At 54.2% G+C, this 15,399-nt stretch overlaps 1 protein-coding gene across 2 annotated transcripts in view; it reads left to right on the forward strand.

Annotated features, from left to right (window-relative positions):
* The window catches only part of EFNA3 (ephrin A3), a 50,388-nt gene extending 36,398 nt beyond the window's left edge, over window positions 1–13,990 (forward strand). For both annotated transcript variants that reach the window (XM_088137262.1, XM_088137261.1), the window contains 4 exons: window positions 9,163–9,452; window positions 11,760–11,825; window positions 12,354–12,434; window positions 12,737–13,990. In XM_088137262.1, coding sequence (XP_087993388.1) covers window positions 9,163–9,452; window positions 11,760–11,825; window positions 12,354–12,434; window positions 12,737–12,858 — 559 coding nt within the window. In that variant the 3' untranslated portion in view covers window positions 12,859–13,990. The remainder of the gene's footprint in view (window positions 1–9,162; window positions 9,453–11,759; window positions 11,826–12,353; window positions 12,435–12,736) is intronic.
* The last annotated feature ends 1,409 nt before the right edge of the window (window positions 13,991–15,399 follow it).

Genomic DNA, 15,399 nt, shown 5'->3' on the forward strand with positions numbered 1-15,399 from the left:
TATGCCCACCCCGTGCCTGCCTCTCGCTGGCTTGTGCGGCAGCCTGGGTCTTCCTCCTGCGTTCCTGCCCCTTCCTCCCTCCTCGCCAAAGCATACCGGGGAGCGCTTCCCGGCCCCGGGCACCGTGCCTGGCCTCCTCTGCCCTGCAGTAGCCCTGGCAGTGGTCTTCGCCCGCCCAGCTCCGACAGGATGATGGAAAATGTCATTGCCGTAAAAGCTGTTCTAAAAACCCAGTCGTGCAGAAGAAATGGCTTTCCATTCTGCCTCGGGGCTTAACTCTTCCTCTGCCAATCTGCCACCGGGGCTGGCTCCAGGGAGCTTCCCAAAAGGGGGGAAAGCAATGTCCCCCCCTTTTTTTTTTGCTGCCCCTCCTCTGCTTCTCAGAGATAGACTGCCTCTGAAGGTGGAGGCTCGGCCCCCGACACCCGCACGTGGGAATCGGCTCGTGATCAGCTGGTCTCCGGAACAGCCTGACATTTCCTTGCGAGGAACTTCTAAGCCTTCTCTCAACCCCGTGCCAGGGGAGAAGCTGCACCTCCCTCCCTTGCCAAATTTCTCGGCATTCAGGGGCGTAAAATAATAATTCTCTTTCCTAACAATTGCATGGAGATTTGCAGGCTGGGCCCGCCCTGCTTGCCTTACACGGTGATGATACTGATCCTCGAGACCCTTGCTGAAGATGTCTTAGACCAGACATGCAACTCTCGAAGGGCCCCACAGCAGTCCTGCGAGGTAGGCCGGTTGTGCCCGAACCCCAGAGCCAAAGACTTTGCCTCTTCCCACAGTCGCAGCTCTCGTTTGCTCCCTTCCCCCAACGCTGCGGCAGCGTGAAAGGTGTGAACCGGAGCCAAGCGACACTACAGCTAAAGTGAGTTATGGTGTCCTTTCGCACAACGTTCTGGCCAGCCGGTGCGCGGCACGTCATACGTTCTGGGCAGAGCTGAGCATCAGCGGGTGGGGTGGGATGTCTGGACACCCTCCACGCGCTCTCCGGCGACGGCCGTTGCACGCTTGCCGAAGCACAAAGCCGTCTCCAAATCCGCCGCGGCGAAACGTGAACGCAAAAACGTCGTGCCGTCTTTGGGAAGCTGCGAGCTGCAGCTTTGGAGGAAGAAGACGCTTCTAGTCCTCATGGATGTCAGGTCGGGGCAGGAAGGAATCCCAGGGTTATTCAGGCTGAGGTTTCTGGCCCGTCGGTGCCGCGTTGACAAAAGTTCTGTTCTTTTGCCAGAATCGCCTGGGGTGGGTTTGGGTATCGTCTTCCTAATGGAGTCTAATTTAAAAAAAAGAAAGAAATTGGATTCTTTCTGGAAATGCAAATCGGCGTAAAAGGCTTACGCAATCCTGCTTGTGCAAATTGGGTTAAGATTCCTCCCTGGCAGAGCCCAGATTTTGCTTAATATTCCGAATAAACAGTTTGCTTGCTGGAAAGACAGCTCTTTCCACTTACAAAAACCTTTAGGCGTTCAGGAGGCATTTATCTCCATGCAGTCCGCGCCTGATCGATCTTTCTCTTTTTTCCCCCCTTCTAATTACTTTTCTTTTTTTAACGGGGCCCAGACTTTCCAAAACGTGGGCTCCTAAGACGGCTTCAGAGAGCGCAGGTGGCCCTTGCCGGCTTGCCTTCCCCTGTTCCCCCAGCCTACCTCGCAGGGCTGTTGGGAAACTGAGCGATTGCGGTCTCCGCATTCCCTCACTCCAGCTTCCTTTGCTTGAAATAGATCGGTTGGGGATAAACAAAGGGGAGTTTTCCTAGGCCCAGTGGGCACCTCACCCTCTGGGAGCTTTCGCGTCCCTGCGGAAGTTCCTCCAAACACGTGCAGAGTTTTTTTTCCCCTTCCTCCTCTCAAGTACACCAGGTCCCCATTTCGGATCGCCACCCTCGCCTGCCTCTGCCAACCTCCCCTTCCCCGTCTGCCAGAGGGTTTCAGTCGCTGCTTCTGCCTCTGGGCACGTGCAGAGCGTTTTTTATCCCTTTGTTAAGGATCAGCTCCCCTCCTTGCAGATCCAGCGTGGGGGGACATAATTCTTAATTCATAATAATAAAAAGAGAGTGGGGGAACATGGATCTCAGGGGGGTAAGGATTAAGCTTGTTGTTTTACTGGCGTGCCGTTCCAGCTTCGGTTCCAGATCCGCACGCGCGCCGCTTCCTTGGGGAGAAGCGTTTCTCTAACCTTCCAGTTTATTATTGGGCCTGTTTACCAGCCTGCCGCGGTTTAATAGGCCCCATCGCAGGAGACGCTCTCCCGAGGTTTGTGCCAAACCCTGGCCGAGGGAGAACCAACAGGGTGTTCTCCGCACACCTTTGCGCCAAACGACAGCCCACATTACAAAAGGAAAGAAAAAGCCTGCTAAACGTCTCCTACCTGCAGAGCAGGCGGATCTTCCACGGGAGACGCTTTTCAGCGGTCCCTGTTTGGCGAGGCCTCTTAGCAGGCGCTTCGGAAGGGGCAGGAATGGAGCCTCCCTGGCAGGGGCAGTCTACCTGCGCGCTCCTAGCCCACCCTCTCTTGGCCGGGCTCATGTTCGCGAAAGGCGAACGTCGGTCTCGATGCGGAGAGAACGTTGATATCCGGAATTAGGGGAGAGGGGTTGGGATGACTCCCACCCCACCTATCCAAAATTAGCCCCCCGGTTTGGGGAAGAGGGGAGCCCACACGAAGGAAAAGTGGGGCTAGGCTTCATCTGTGTGTTTGGCTTTAAAACCGGATAAAGTAAAGACATCTGTGGCTCGGCTACTGATTGCTGAATTCCTTTGGGTTTAATTTCTTTTGCCAGGTGAAAAAGGCCTCCCGTTTACTCCTATTTTCTGATTTCGGGGAGCCACGGCCAGGCTGGGTTGAAACGTCCCAGCAAGCCGTGGTTTGTCATAAGCCACCATTGGCGCCTCGCTGATCTTAGAAGGTTAAAACAAACTTCTAAAACAAACCGCAAATGCGGTGGGCGCCTCCATCCATCAAACCCGGATCCTGATGGGAAAAGGGGTTTATGATTTCAGCCGGGCGTTCGTAGCAGGCTGGGCGGTGACGCTAGGCTGGCGAACCACGATGCCAGCCAACCCGCCCAGCCGTGGCTTGAAGGTGCCAGGCTGAGAGTCCCCAGCAGAGGCAGGATCTGACTCACTCGGCGGCATTTTTCACATGCCTCCCGTCAAACCAGGGCCCGTCGAGGCTTGCCGGAGATCTGCATCCCCGGGAACATTCCCAGGCGTGAATCTTCGGCTGGTGGGCGGGCCGGCATGTTCCAGAAACCGGGATTGCGCATGGCTTGGAAGAAGGTGGCATCAAGCCGGAACGGGCATGGCCACAGGCGGATCCGGAGCAGGAAGATTCATCCCAATGGAGGGCATCCACGGGGAAAATGAGGCGCCCACGCTCTGATCCTGCTCCTGTTTAGAGGCAGCAGATGGCAGAAGAGGCAATTTTCTTGGGGTTTTTCATGGTCTGTGTCGTCTGGATGGGTTGTCCAGATGGTCACTGGCGAGAAGCCAGGGCCTTGGGTCCCCGCAGCCACGACTGGGCTTCTGAGCATGCGCAGAGGGCCTCCGAGCCTTTCCCTCAGAGGCTTCTGGAACCCCAGTGGGACAGTCTCTGTTCTCCAGCTTGTGCACCAGAAGTTGCAACATGTGAGGAAAAGCGATGGGGCGGGATGAGGAGGGGGGGAAGCATATGTAGGGGCAACATCCAGGTTGGCCTGGTGGTTCAGAGCTCACGACGGTCGCCGGTTTGCGCTTTTTTCCATTGCTTCCAAGGGGTTATTGGTTTTTAAAAAGCGCGGCACCGGTTGCGGGCACATTTTAGGGGGCACCAACGGGGGTTTTGTTCTGCAGTTTGGAAAGCTGGCTTAGGTTTGGGGGTGGGAGGGGAGAGGGTGCTTTGAAAGCTCAATGCACCACTGCAGAATGCCACCCTCATGCCTTTCATTTCTGCGGCGTCTTTCCCGGCGCTGCGCGGAAGCCGCTGCTAATTAACTGGCGAGCCTTGGGGTTGGCGCGCGCGTGTGTCAGTGGCCCGCGTCTCGGGCTGTCACAGTTATCAAAACGGGTCCCCGATTAGGCCCGGCAGGGGCCTCTCAGGAGCAGATCAGAGGCGGCTGGTGGCACCCGATCAGGATAACGGAGGCTCCCTAGAGGCACCCTTTGCAGGAAGTGGGTAACGGGATTAGCGGTGCTGGAGGGAGAAGGGGGGCGCTGGCTGCCTGGACGCCTGCCAGCGAGCGCGCAAAACCCTGCAGCCCCCTTTTCTCAACCCAGCGCCCTCCGACATTGCCGATCCCATCATCCCCAGCCCAGGGGGAAATAATTACGGTAAAGACGGACAGATGGTTTAGGAAGTGTTAATTTTTTTTATTATTATTATTAATTGTATTCATTCCCCCCTCTGCTCCAAGGGACCTTATACTGAATAGTACTCTCCCTTGGTATAACCCCAGTCCCGTTTGTCCTTTTTGGGGAAGCTCAAACTCACTCTCTTCTCCTGCGGCTGCATAATCCCATTCAGTGGACCTCTTTGCGCCACCTCAGCGGAGGAAGAAGGAGCAGGAGGGTAGAGGAAAACGGCTTTTCGGTTCCCTTTTCTCCTCCAGGAGGCTCTGCTGCAGATGCCTCCCCCCTCCATAACCTGCTTTTTCTCATGAGCACCCTTGTCTTAATTGCTTTGCTAGGTTGCAATTAGCACCTCTTGCGCTCGTGAGCATGTTTGGCTCTCCTGCTTCTGCCGAGCAGCAACGGCCCCCCCAGGGAAGGACCCGAGCATTCTCCAGGGCCCCAAATCTCGCTTGGTCTCTTCGAACCGGACTCTGGAGGCCAGAGATGCTGTTCGCTCGGCGGTGGCAATGCAGAGAGAGTCCAGGTTTGCAAACCGTGAGTTGGGAAGAAAAACTGGGCTTCTCGACCCGAAGAAACTAAGATCAGGCTACGGGAGATCACAGATGGCCAGTCCTCACTCTGCTTGCTTCTTCTTGAGCATTGTTTCTCAACCTCAGCAACTTTAAGATGGGTGGACTACAACTCCCAGAATTCCCCAGCCAGCCATGCTGGCTGGGGAATTCTGGGAGTTGAATTTGGGAGTTTCGTTCTTCCTCTTCCGTGCACACTCGCCCACCCGCACCCGCGTCTTCTCTTCGTGCAAATCTCAGGCTTGCCCCGAACGGCTCCCCCCCATTCCTTACAGTTGCTCCCCCCTCCCCAAATTTTGCTCCCCAACGTCTCCTCGTTAGGATAATTCAGATAGGAGAGACGGGACGAATTTGCACAATTTGCCCACGATCCTGCGTGTGGCTCATGTGGATCCCTCCGGGCCACCCACCCCGGCCTGCTGCGCCCCACGAATGGCTTGGATCTGTGCACTTGTTTGCGTCGGAAAAGCGTTGGAAGTCCGAGCCGATCCCGAACGGCCTGGAACGCGATCTTGGCTCCCTTCGCCGGAAAGCGGGTTCGGAAAGGCTTTTTCGGAGGGACGGTTTGCAAGGCTATACTTAGAGACCCCAAATGAATTAACCCAGGTTGATCCATCCTGGTCCTCTCTTTCCTAGGCCCGGGCCGGAAAGCCCCATCTCTCTGCCCAGCAGGGCCAAGGATGATGGAAGCTGGAGTTAAAAAATGAGATTGCACGGGACAGGCTTACTCTTTGCCTTTCCGGCCTCCCTGGGAGCCCCCTTCCCATCCGGGAAGCAAACGCACTCTGCGTATGCTCAGAAGCCCCCGGCCCTCGTTCCTTCCCAGGCCCCAGGGGCCAGACCCGGCTCTCTGAGAAACCCCCAGCGCCCCCACCCTTAAGTCACCCTTTGGATCAGGTCGCGGATCCACGCGTCTCTGCCGTTCTTCTCCTCCTTTCTTCCTCTCCAACCCTCCTTTTTTCGCCATTGCATCCAGCAAGGCAAAATTGGGGTGTCCGCGTGCTCCCCCAACCTAGAGGATTGCAATATTGGGAAGGCAGAATTAGATTGCTTAGATGGCGGCCTCCTGTTTTTCTGCTCAGATCTGTCAGCTTGTCTCCCTCCCCCTCAAATTCCACATATTTTTTTCCTTTTCTTCCCTTCCTACCTTCCTTACTGCATCCCCTTTTTTTAGAAAAGCAAACCTGTTGACTGCTTTGAAATGTCCACGATGGCACCCATTGGCAAAAAAAATCGGGGGGGCATTTATTTAAAGGGTTCCATTCTCCACCTGGGACTTATACACAAATATGGGTGTTTTTCTTTTAATCTCTCCTTTTTTCCCCCCACCCCTACCTTGCTAGGCACTGAAACAGCTTTAGAGCAGAAGCGTTTCCAGTAAAAACGGGCATGGATATTTTATTTTTTTTTAATTCAGTCTAAAAACACGTAGCGCAGTAAACAGAAGGAACAGTCACATTTAAACAGCAACAGGGGGTCGCCTGCCAAAAATGCGGAGAAAAATACAAACTGTTCCGAACTGACAATGGGAAGGAAGAGGCAGGAGAAGATGATTGAATAATATTTTACAAAGTGGGCTTGTAAAAGGCTCGCGGCTTTTCGCGGTCGCGCTAACTCCTGTTGGAGTGGGGCACAATCCCTTTGGAAAAAAAAAATTCCCGGGATGGAGGGACATTAAATAATGCATTCAAATTCTGAATACCTTTATTAGTTTGTGAGTTACCTGTTTGGGGGGGGGGGGTGTATGTGTGTGTGAAAACATATATACATCTCACATTCCCACCCCTTGACCCTGAACAAGGAACCCCGTTCAGCACGGAATATCCCCGTGGCCCTTCTGAAGCATCGTGCCTTTTAAAACCTGGAGTCGCCCTTAAGTTTCTAGTCCTCAAGAAGTACAGGTTGGGCTCAGGTGCAAACGCTAGGCAGGGCCCGTCAGAAATGCCGAGGCCCCATCATGGAGATGGATTTCTGGGGTGCAGAGCAAGATTTTGCCCCGGGCCCAAGTTTTGGGCAAGGGAAATAACATTTTAAAATAGATCACATGGAAAGTTGCATATATATTTAATATATATATATTAAAAAGAGGAGCATGGGGTAGAATCGTTTCTCCTCTGTTCCAACCTGGAATGGAGCTAAATATGTTTCCGCAAACTTCATGGCCACGAAGTCAGGGAGATTGGCACGCGGGTTAGCTTGGGAAACCGAAATGTCTCTTATCTTGGCTGGAGTACGGATCGGGGAGGGACGTTGTCTGGCTCGTAAAGGCTTTGCCGAGCTTGTGGCTACTCCAGGCAAGATGATTGGAGACCGATGTCCGGTCCAATTTAATGAGCTGTCCATCAACTGGGGGGGGCGAGGGACCCCTGGCGGTATTAAAACCACTGATGTCATTTAAGCAAGGACATCTCGGAGCAAGGGCCGTGCGTGTGCGTGTTATAAATAGATTATAAAGCAGCTTTTCCCAAGCCCAATACGCCCGACTTGAACAAGGAGGGCCATCTAGGTCAGCCTGGGCGACCAAAAGGCTGGCTGGGGAAGATGGGCGTTGTCATCATGGCTGGGGAAGGAGGAACCAACCGTCTTGCGGGCGGTTAGCGAAAAGATAGACCGAAATCTTTCCTTCCTGATCGAAAGGGGCTGCAGCGGGGGGGTCCAATTAAGTGGGGGAAGGTCTAAAATCTAATTATTTTAATAAAAAGTCCTCTTCTGCATGACACCTACAATCGGGGCAGTGTCGGCGTCTGGAGACGCGGTTGCTCGCCGTCGAAAAACGACTCGATGGCACATCGTCAAAACCCATTTTTAGCCGGCTTGGATTTTCAACCAGCTGGCACCATTCCAGGGCTTGGTCCACCGGGCCTGTAATCCAGGAGGATGGGAGTTGTAGTGGGAAGCCTTGCACAGATCCAAGGTTGCGGAGAGCTGCGTCAGCCCACTTCCAACATGTTCCTTTTCGCTCCTCCTTCGGGGAAAAGGGTTGAAGAAACATCCCGGCTTGCTAGAAATTGCAACCCGGCTCTTGCACGCCGTGCCCTTGAGCGGTTAAAAAAGGATAAATAAAGAGGGTTTATACATTTCATAAATAAAGGGCTGGATTTTCAAAGGGGCAGACCGTAGGGGAAGAGAGCACATGTGCAGAAACCTTTCCCCCCCGCTTTTCATTCTGGTTTCCCCCAGTTTTAATTGGGGGGACTGAAGTCATCCATTCAACCCTCTCTCTGGCTTTTGATGCTGTTCCAAAGCAGCAGTTGTGCACCCCTTAAGGCCTAGAAACTTGAAATCTAATCTCTTTAACGGGCGACGAAACCCAGCAGGATCAGGACGTAAAACCCAGGGCACCGTCGGTACCAAATGTACCGATTTGGCTTATGGGGTACGGTTGGCTACACGCAATTCCCCCAAAGAGAAATATCTGTCTTTGTTTTTAATCTGGGGGACGTTGGCATTCGCGGCTGGGTGGGAAAATAGCGCTCGGCTCCGTGGTGGCCTCTAGCGACGGCTGCGCAAATCGCAGATTCACGTGGCTCCAGAGTGGCCATGGATCACGCTGGGCTGGAGTCGCCAAATTAATTCCTTGCTGTGGACTTGGGGGAGGGAGACCAAAGGAGGGGAAGAAAGTTGGGACGGGTGGTCTCTCTCCAGGCGCACAGGCAGAGCGGCCGAGACCGTTTCGGGCCCGGGCTGTGCGTGGAAATAGTGATGCTCGAAGGAGAGCGCAAGGGCGCTTCTCATTTCAGAAGTCGCAACGTTGCTGAAGCCTGCTAAGCATCCTTCTCTCCCCCTGCCCCAAATGTGAGCGTTGGGCTGGGTCTCCTGTTGGAGATGAAGCAGCGTCAGAAAAATGCAGCTGATGGTCCTTGCCTGCCTGCCTGCCTGTCTGCCTGCCTTCCTCCTCCTCCTCCTCCTCCTCCTCTCTCCTTCCTTCCTTCCTTCCTTCCTTCCTTCTCCTCCTCCTCCTCCTCCTTCTCCTTCTCCTTCTCCTTCTCCACCACTCTTTCTCCTCTTCCTCTTCCTCTTCCCCTTCCCCTTCCATCCATACCCTTCACCACCACTCCTCCTCCTCCTCCTCTCCTTCCTTCCTTCCCTCCCTCCCTCCCTCTCCTTCCATCTCCATTTCCATCTCCATCTCCTCCTTCATCACCCTCTGCATATGCCCAGATACCACTGTTGAAGAAGTCATCATGGGAAGGCCCTTCCTTAGCTCAAGTCCTCCGGGGACCTCCAGAGCTAACGTTCTCCTTCTCCTCCTCTTCCCTCTCTAGCTTACGGCGAGAAGGTTACACGGTCCAGGTGAACGTCAACGACTACCTGGACATCTATTGCCCCCATTACAACACCTCGGTGCCCGAGGGGCGCATGGAGCAGTACGTCCTCTACATGGTAAGCCTGGAAGGCTACCAGACGTGCGATATCAGCCAAGGCTTCAAACGCTGGGAGTGCAACCGTCCTCACGCGCCGCACAGCCCCATCAAGTTCTCGGAGAAATTTCAGCGTTACAGTGCCTTCTCGCTGGGTTATGAATTCCACGCTGGCCACGAATATTACTACATCTGTGAGTTGCGCGTCTTTTCTCCTCACCGACCCCTTTGCCCTAATCATTCCGTGGCGGGATGCATTTCTTACTGTGCGTTGCACTCCAAAAAACGACATGCACCCAGCTCTTGATGGCAGACACTAGGAAGAAGTTGGCTTGATTCAACGGGGCCACCTCCCCCTATTAAAAGGAGTTTGGATAAATTCACAGAAGATGGGTTTACCACGGGTTATTGGTCATGAAGACTCCATGTTACCTCCCAGTTGCAGGCAGTGTCGCTCCAGGTGCCAGTTATGGGGGTATGATATGGGGACCTGTGTCCATCTCGGGCACCACCAGTGGGAGAATCAAACACCAGACTAAAAAGGACGTTGCTCTGAGACCACAGGGCGGTGCTTCGTGTCTAATAGCTCACTGGCCATAGGATGGTGGTCTGACACAGGATAAGGGGCTTCACATAGGCTGAGTTCAGACGACCCACTCCCCCACCAATTAGCTAACTGCATTTAAGCTCGATGTGAAAGCTCTGGGCTTGTCCATGGATCAGTGGGTGTTGCAAACCTTCAAAATGCAGTTAATTGCATAAACTAGGGTTCAGTGACCTGGGTCACACGTTTGGGCTGTGTGAGTGGGGAAAACCCATCCCACTGCTTAGCATCTCCTGGCGGAGCGGGGGGAACTTTTACGTGAGACCCAAAACCATTCCACGTAAATCCAAGCTCAACATATTAGCGGTTTGGCTCCTCCTAAGGCTGATGCCTCTGTCTTTTTTAACTGAAATAAGAACCACGAGGACTAGACCCTTGCTTTCTTTTTAGATGAGCCGTGGCTCAGGAACACAAGCCCTGCTCTGGGTGCAGAAGGCTCTGGCACATTTGCAGTGGAAACGAGTTTGATTTGTTCAAGGGCCCCTTTTTTTCCTTTTCCATTTTCCTGCATTTTCCCTGCCTCAAAGACCCTGTAATGCAGGGACTGTTTTTGATGGAAACCTTCCTTACCTTCCCAGGAAGTTCTAGAAATCCGACGGTCCCCTTTCCCTCTTATTTGCCTGCTTTTAAAAAGGAAAGACTCCCGTCCTTTGCAGAAGTTTAGTGGCTGAGCTAAAGAGGAGGATAGGATGGTTGGCCACCAGGGGGCGCCCTTGGCCAAGCCATAAGAGCAGCAAAAACCTTCTGCGCCATTGGAAGATTTCCACGGCGCGCGCGGCAGTGCTGTTCTCGCCCCATTTCTCTCCCCCACAGCCCTGCGAGGTAGGCCAGGCTGCCCACATCACACCTCACCGTGCCCCACTGAGTGACGTTTTGTTGGATAAGCCGGCAATCCGGGATCGCACAACCCACAGGCACGACACTAAAGGAACCACACAGCGGCTTGGTGCCTTATTTGAATCCGAGAAGAGAAAGCCAGCCCCCCCCCAAACAAGAGCCCCGCTGCTTCTCTGTCTTTTTGCATCCCTCAGATTTCGGTTACCTCCCGCTGCTGGTTTAAAAACCAGAGCTCAAATAACCAGCACGTCGTTCCTTCTCTTCCCGAACGGCAAACAAGCCCCACTGCCTTTTCAGCAGAGCGATGTTGCTGAAAGTGGCCAAATCCCCCCGTAATTACGCCCCGATCAAGCTGTGAGATTAAACATTTTACTCAAGATCAGAGCCCCCCCCCTTCCCTTTCTAGCTTGACGTGTTTTTAAAGCAAAGAAAACCCGCCCGAGCCGGTTGCTAATGGTTCAGAAGTCAGAGGAGGAAATAAAATGCATTGTGCAGGAGGAGGAGGAGGAGGAGGAGGAGGAGGAGGACTGGGGGGCCTGGAGCAGGGGGTCAAGAGGGTGGGGGAAAGAGACAGGCTGGACGAGGTCCGAACATCTGGAACGCATCCAGTGTGTTAAGGGGGAGGGGGAGAAGGTCTCCTGGTTGGGCTGGGGAACATAGGAGTTGGAGTGGTGGACAGTTGGGGAAGATGGCCTGGGAGGGAGGGTGGGAGGGAGGGAGGGAGATAGAAGATGGAGGGAAGGGAAAGGGGGGGGAGGGAGGAAGGAAGGAAGGAAGGAAGGAAGGAAGGAAGGAAGGAAGGAAGGAAGGAAGGAAGGAAGGAAGGAAGGAAGGAAGGAAGGAAGGTTCTAGTCCTCATGGTTCTAAGCAAAAGACTGATGCTTAAAGGAGACGATAGGCGGTTGCCCCAGACTGAGTCACGCCACTGATGCCTCCCACCTAATTCTGCCCCGGGTTTGCTTTGGGGATGAAATCTTCCCCCTGCCAAGCGAAGGCTGGGCCAGGAGCAATGAAACGGGCCAGGGTGACCTCCTCCAGCTGAGTTCCTGCTCTTTTTCAGCCACCCCGACGCACAACCATCGCCGGTCCTGCTTGCGCATGAAGGTTTTCGTCTGCTGCCGTTCCCGTGAGTGCCCTCCTCCTTTCCCCTTTGCACCTTTCCGGGCTCTCGTGCAAACCGTTGTGCGTCAAGCCCCTTCGTTGCCCTTGGCCCGTCCTCCCCGCACCCCCCGTGGGTGTTCCCTCTTCCTTCTGTCCAGAAAAAAAACTCCTGTGGGATTCACACAGGATGCCCCTGCTCCGGGGTGTGGCCCTGAGAAATTCTGAACTGCTTTCATCCTTTTCGAAATCACGCCACTAGTCCTCATGAGGGCTGAGATCCCCCCCCCTTATTAAAATGCAGCCTCTGAACCTCAAGACCTGCACCTGGAGGTGATTTGTCCTTGCAGGAAGTTTCTCCCTAAGTTGGGCTTCCCCGCCAGGTGAAATCCAGGTGCAGAGTTGACGTTGTACGTCGTCGAACTACCAGGCCCCCCCAAAAGCCTGTAGTTGGGGCCTGGGGGGGCAGCGAAAACCTTGCAGGGGGGCAGCCCAGTCCTTTCCAGAGCCCCGTCCCACCCCAGAGGTAATTCCTTCCCCCCTCTCCTGCCCACAGCATCGTTTTCAGGGGACAGGGTGGCCGTTCCAACTCTCCCACACTTCACCATCGGGCCGGAAGTGAAGATCGAGGATTTGGGTGAGTGTCCGCGTACCTTTGGCAGGGGAAGGAGGGTTGAGGGGCCGGGGCCCCTCTCCGAAACACAGCCTCCCGCCTCCCTGGGGGTTGTAAAGCCTCTTGCAGGAAGAGGCTAAGGATTCCCCCAAATCCTGCGTCGTCCTGAGCACCACTCGCCCTGCACGGCGCACCGGGGGTCCGAGAAAAGCGTGGCGTTTTGAGCAGGATTGATTGGGGGAAGGGGGCATGCCCTACCCTTCTGGCTCCGATCTGTCCCCCCCTTTTCATTCTCTCTCCTTCTCTTTTTCTCCCCCCCCCCGCAGATAATTTTAACCCAGAGATGCCCAAGCTGGAAAAAAGTATAAGCGGGACCAGTCCGAAACGGGAACACTTGCCCTTGGCTGTGGCTGTGGCTTTCTTCCTTATGATCCTCCTGGCCTCCTAGCTGTGTGGATTGCAGCGGGAGGGGGCCCAGCAGCAGCCCCCTCCCCACGCGGGCCCGGTCTCCTCCCCAAGGTTTCCTTGGCGTTGGTTGGCGAACCGAAAAACAAAGTATATTACAGTGAAGTTCCAGAGGGAGAGACTTTCAGGCACACGGTTGGGTGGGAAGGGGTGGCAGAAGGGCAGAAGAGCGAGGGGGTCCTGGGCATAACGCTCCTCCGTCCTGCCACTCCAGCGAAGGCAAATCCTCGCCCCTCTTCGGCGTCTTCGCTTTCCCTGCCGAGGGAGAAGCCTGCTTGAAGGGGAGGGGGTCTTACCCGGCCCCACCCGCCCGGGCAGGCTCTGGAAATCGAGTCCCCCTGGAAAAAAAGGGGGGCGGGTTTTTTATTTTATTTTTTTTAAATCCTTCGGCTACGGCGGAACGCGGCGCCTTTGGATCGCAGGCCCGGATCGCCGTCGTTCTCCCGGACCGGCGGACTCGCCGCACGACGCGTGGGAGGACGGGGCCAGGAGATGGACCGTTTGTAAGCCTGGCCGTTTAGGGAAGGGGGGGCCGGGGAGAGCCCTGCCCGGCTCGGAGAGGGGCATCGCGCCCCGCAGCTTTGGACGTCGGGGGCTCTCGAGCTGGAAGGACACCCAATACATAGGTCCTGGGGGGGGAATCCTGTACATATCTCATATCTGTTCTGTACAGAGAAGCACTCTATTATCTGTGTCTATAGATTATATAAAATTGTTCTTGTAGGGGGTGGGCACGGGGCAGGCACCGGCCTGCCTGTTGAAGCCAGAGTCTTTTCTTTGGGGGGGCGTTCTTCCCTTCTGTCTTCTGTGAAGACCAGACCTATGCAAGCAGCACAGTCACTTTTTTTTTCTGGGGGGGTGGTGGTGGTGGTAAGGGGCCGGCCGACTCCGCGTGGCCGGAAGAAGAAGAAGAAGAAGAAGAAGAAGAAGAAGAAGAAAAATCTCTCTTTGGGTGTATGTGCAGTTTCTTCCTTCCTTCCTTTCTTTCTTTTTTTCCTTAACTTTGGGGTCGGATTTGATTTGGTTTTCTTCCCCCGAGAACTTTGGCTTGTGGTTTTCATATACTTCCTCTTAGTCTATTAAAAAAAAAAATTTAAATAAAAGGTGAAGAAAAAAAAAAGACGACGACGTTGCTCCTTTCTTTCTTTCCTTCCGCTGCTGGGGCTGCTACAGAATCGAGCATCCAAAGAGGCTGATGATTGATAGGCAGATCAGCCGATTTGGAGGCGTTGGCGATTCGGGAGGGGCGGAAAATGGGGAGCAGGGTGGGGTTTTTTCATGGATGTTTTTGCCTGTTCTCTTCCTCTTCCTCCCTCTTCCCCTTCTACCCCTTCTTTTTCCTCTTCGTCTTCCCCTTCTTCTTTCTCTCCTTCCTCTTCCTCTTCCCCTTCTTTTTCTTCCTCCCCTTCCTCTTCTCTTTCTTCCTCTTATTCTCCTCCTCCCTCCTCCTCTTCCTCTCCTTTTTCTTCCTCCTCCCCTTCTTCCTCTTTCTCTTCCCTTTCTTCCTCTTCTCCTTCTTTCTCCTCTTCTTCCTCCCTTCTTCCTCCTCCTCTCCTTTTTCCTCCTCTTCCCCTTCTTCCTCTTTTTCTTCCCTTTCTTCCTCTTCTTCTTTCTCCTCTTCTTCCTCCCTTCCTCCTCCTCCTCTCCTTTTTCCTCCTCCTCCGCCTTCTTCTTTTTCTTCCCTTTCTTCCTCCTCTTCTCCTCTTCTTCCTCTTCCCTCTTCCTCCTCCTCCCCTTTTTCTTCCTCCTTCCCTCCTTCCTCTTCTTTCCCCTTCTTCCTTTCCTTCCTCTTCCTCCTCCTCCTCCTCCTCCTCCTCCGATATTTGCATCAAAGAGGTCTTCAGGGAGAAGCCCCTTCAGATTCCAAACCCCATCCTCCCCAACCGTGGCTGGCTGCTTCCGATCAGACTCAGAGTCTTGCAGAGCCAAACGGTCCACCGATAAGCCACCGCTTTGGGTTCTCTGCAGGTTTATTCTCCCCTGCCTTGTACCTAAAGGCTAGCTTGGTCGCCAGAGGCGAGCCGGCACAGCAGCCGGGCGAGCCAGCCAAGGCGTGGAATCGCTCTTCCTCTCTCCTCCGGAGCCAGAGAACGGATGAGCCTCCCAAAGGTCCGTTTCTCCCGCCCAGATGCGACGATCTTCCGTATTTGGCAAAGAAAACCGCGGGCTTGCAAAGTGGGCCGGCCTATGTGCTGGCCTGGATGATTCGGTTCAAACAGGCGCACTCTATCTAGATTCGCTGCAGTCCAAAGTGCAAAGTTGAGTTGGATTTAATTTCATTTTAATTGGATGAAAGATGAATAGCCTTTAGCTAAGGTCATCGGATCACGTCCTGCACCCTGAATACGTTTCCCCTTTTGGAACATAAAGTACAATACAAACTTTCGGGCAGAGGTCCTTGGCTTGTCTGATTATTCGCTGCTCCGTTGGCAGGAAAATGTCAAAATCCCGCCCGATAGCAGTTCAACTGCCTTCTCCCCCGTCCCCAGTTTCACCTGTAGCCCTCTTTCCCCCCATGGTCACG

Source organism: Python bivittatus, unplaced genomic scaffold (genome assembly GCF_059951505.1).
Source record: "Python bivittatus isolate LINGU-HERP-01145 unplaced genomic scaffold, Pbiv_v1 ctg000180_np1212, whole genome shotgun sequence".
NCBI classification, from domain to species: domain Eukaryota; kingdom Metazoa; phylum Chordata; class Lepidosauria; order Squamata; family Pythonidae; genus Python; species Python bivittatus.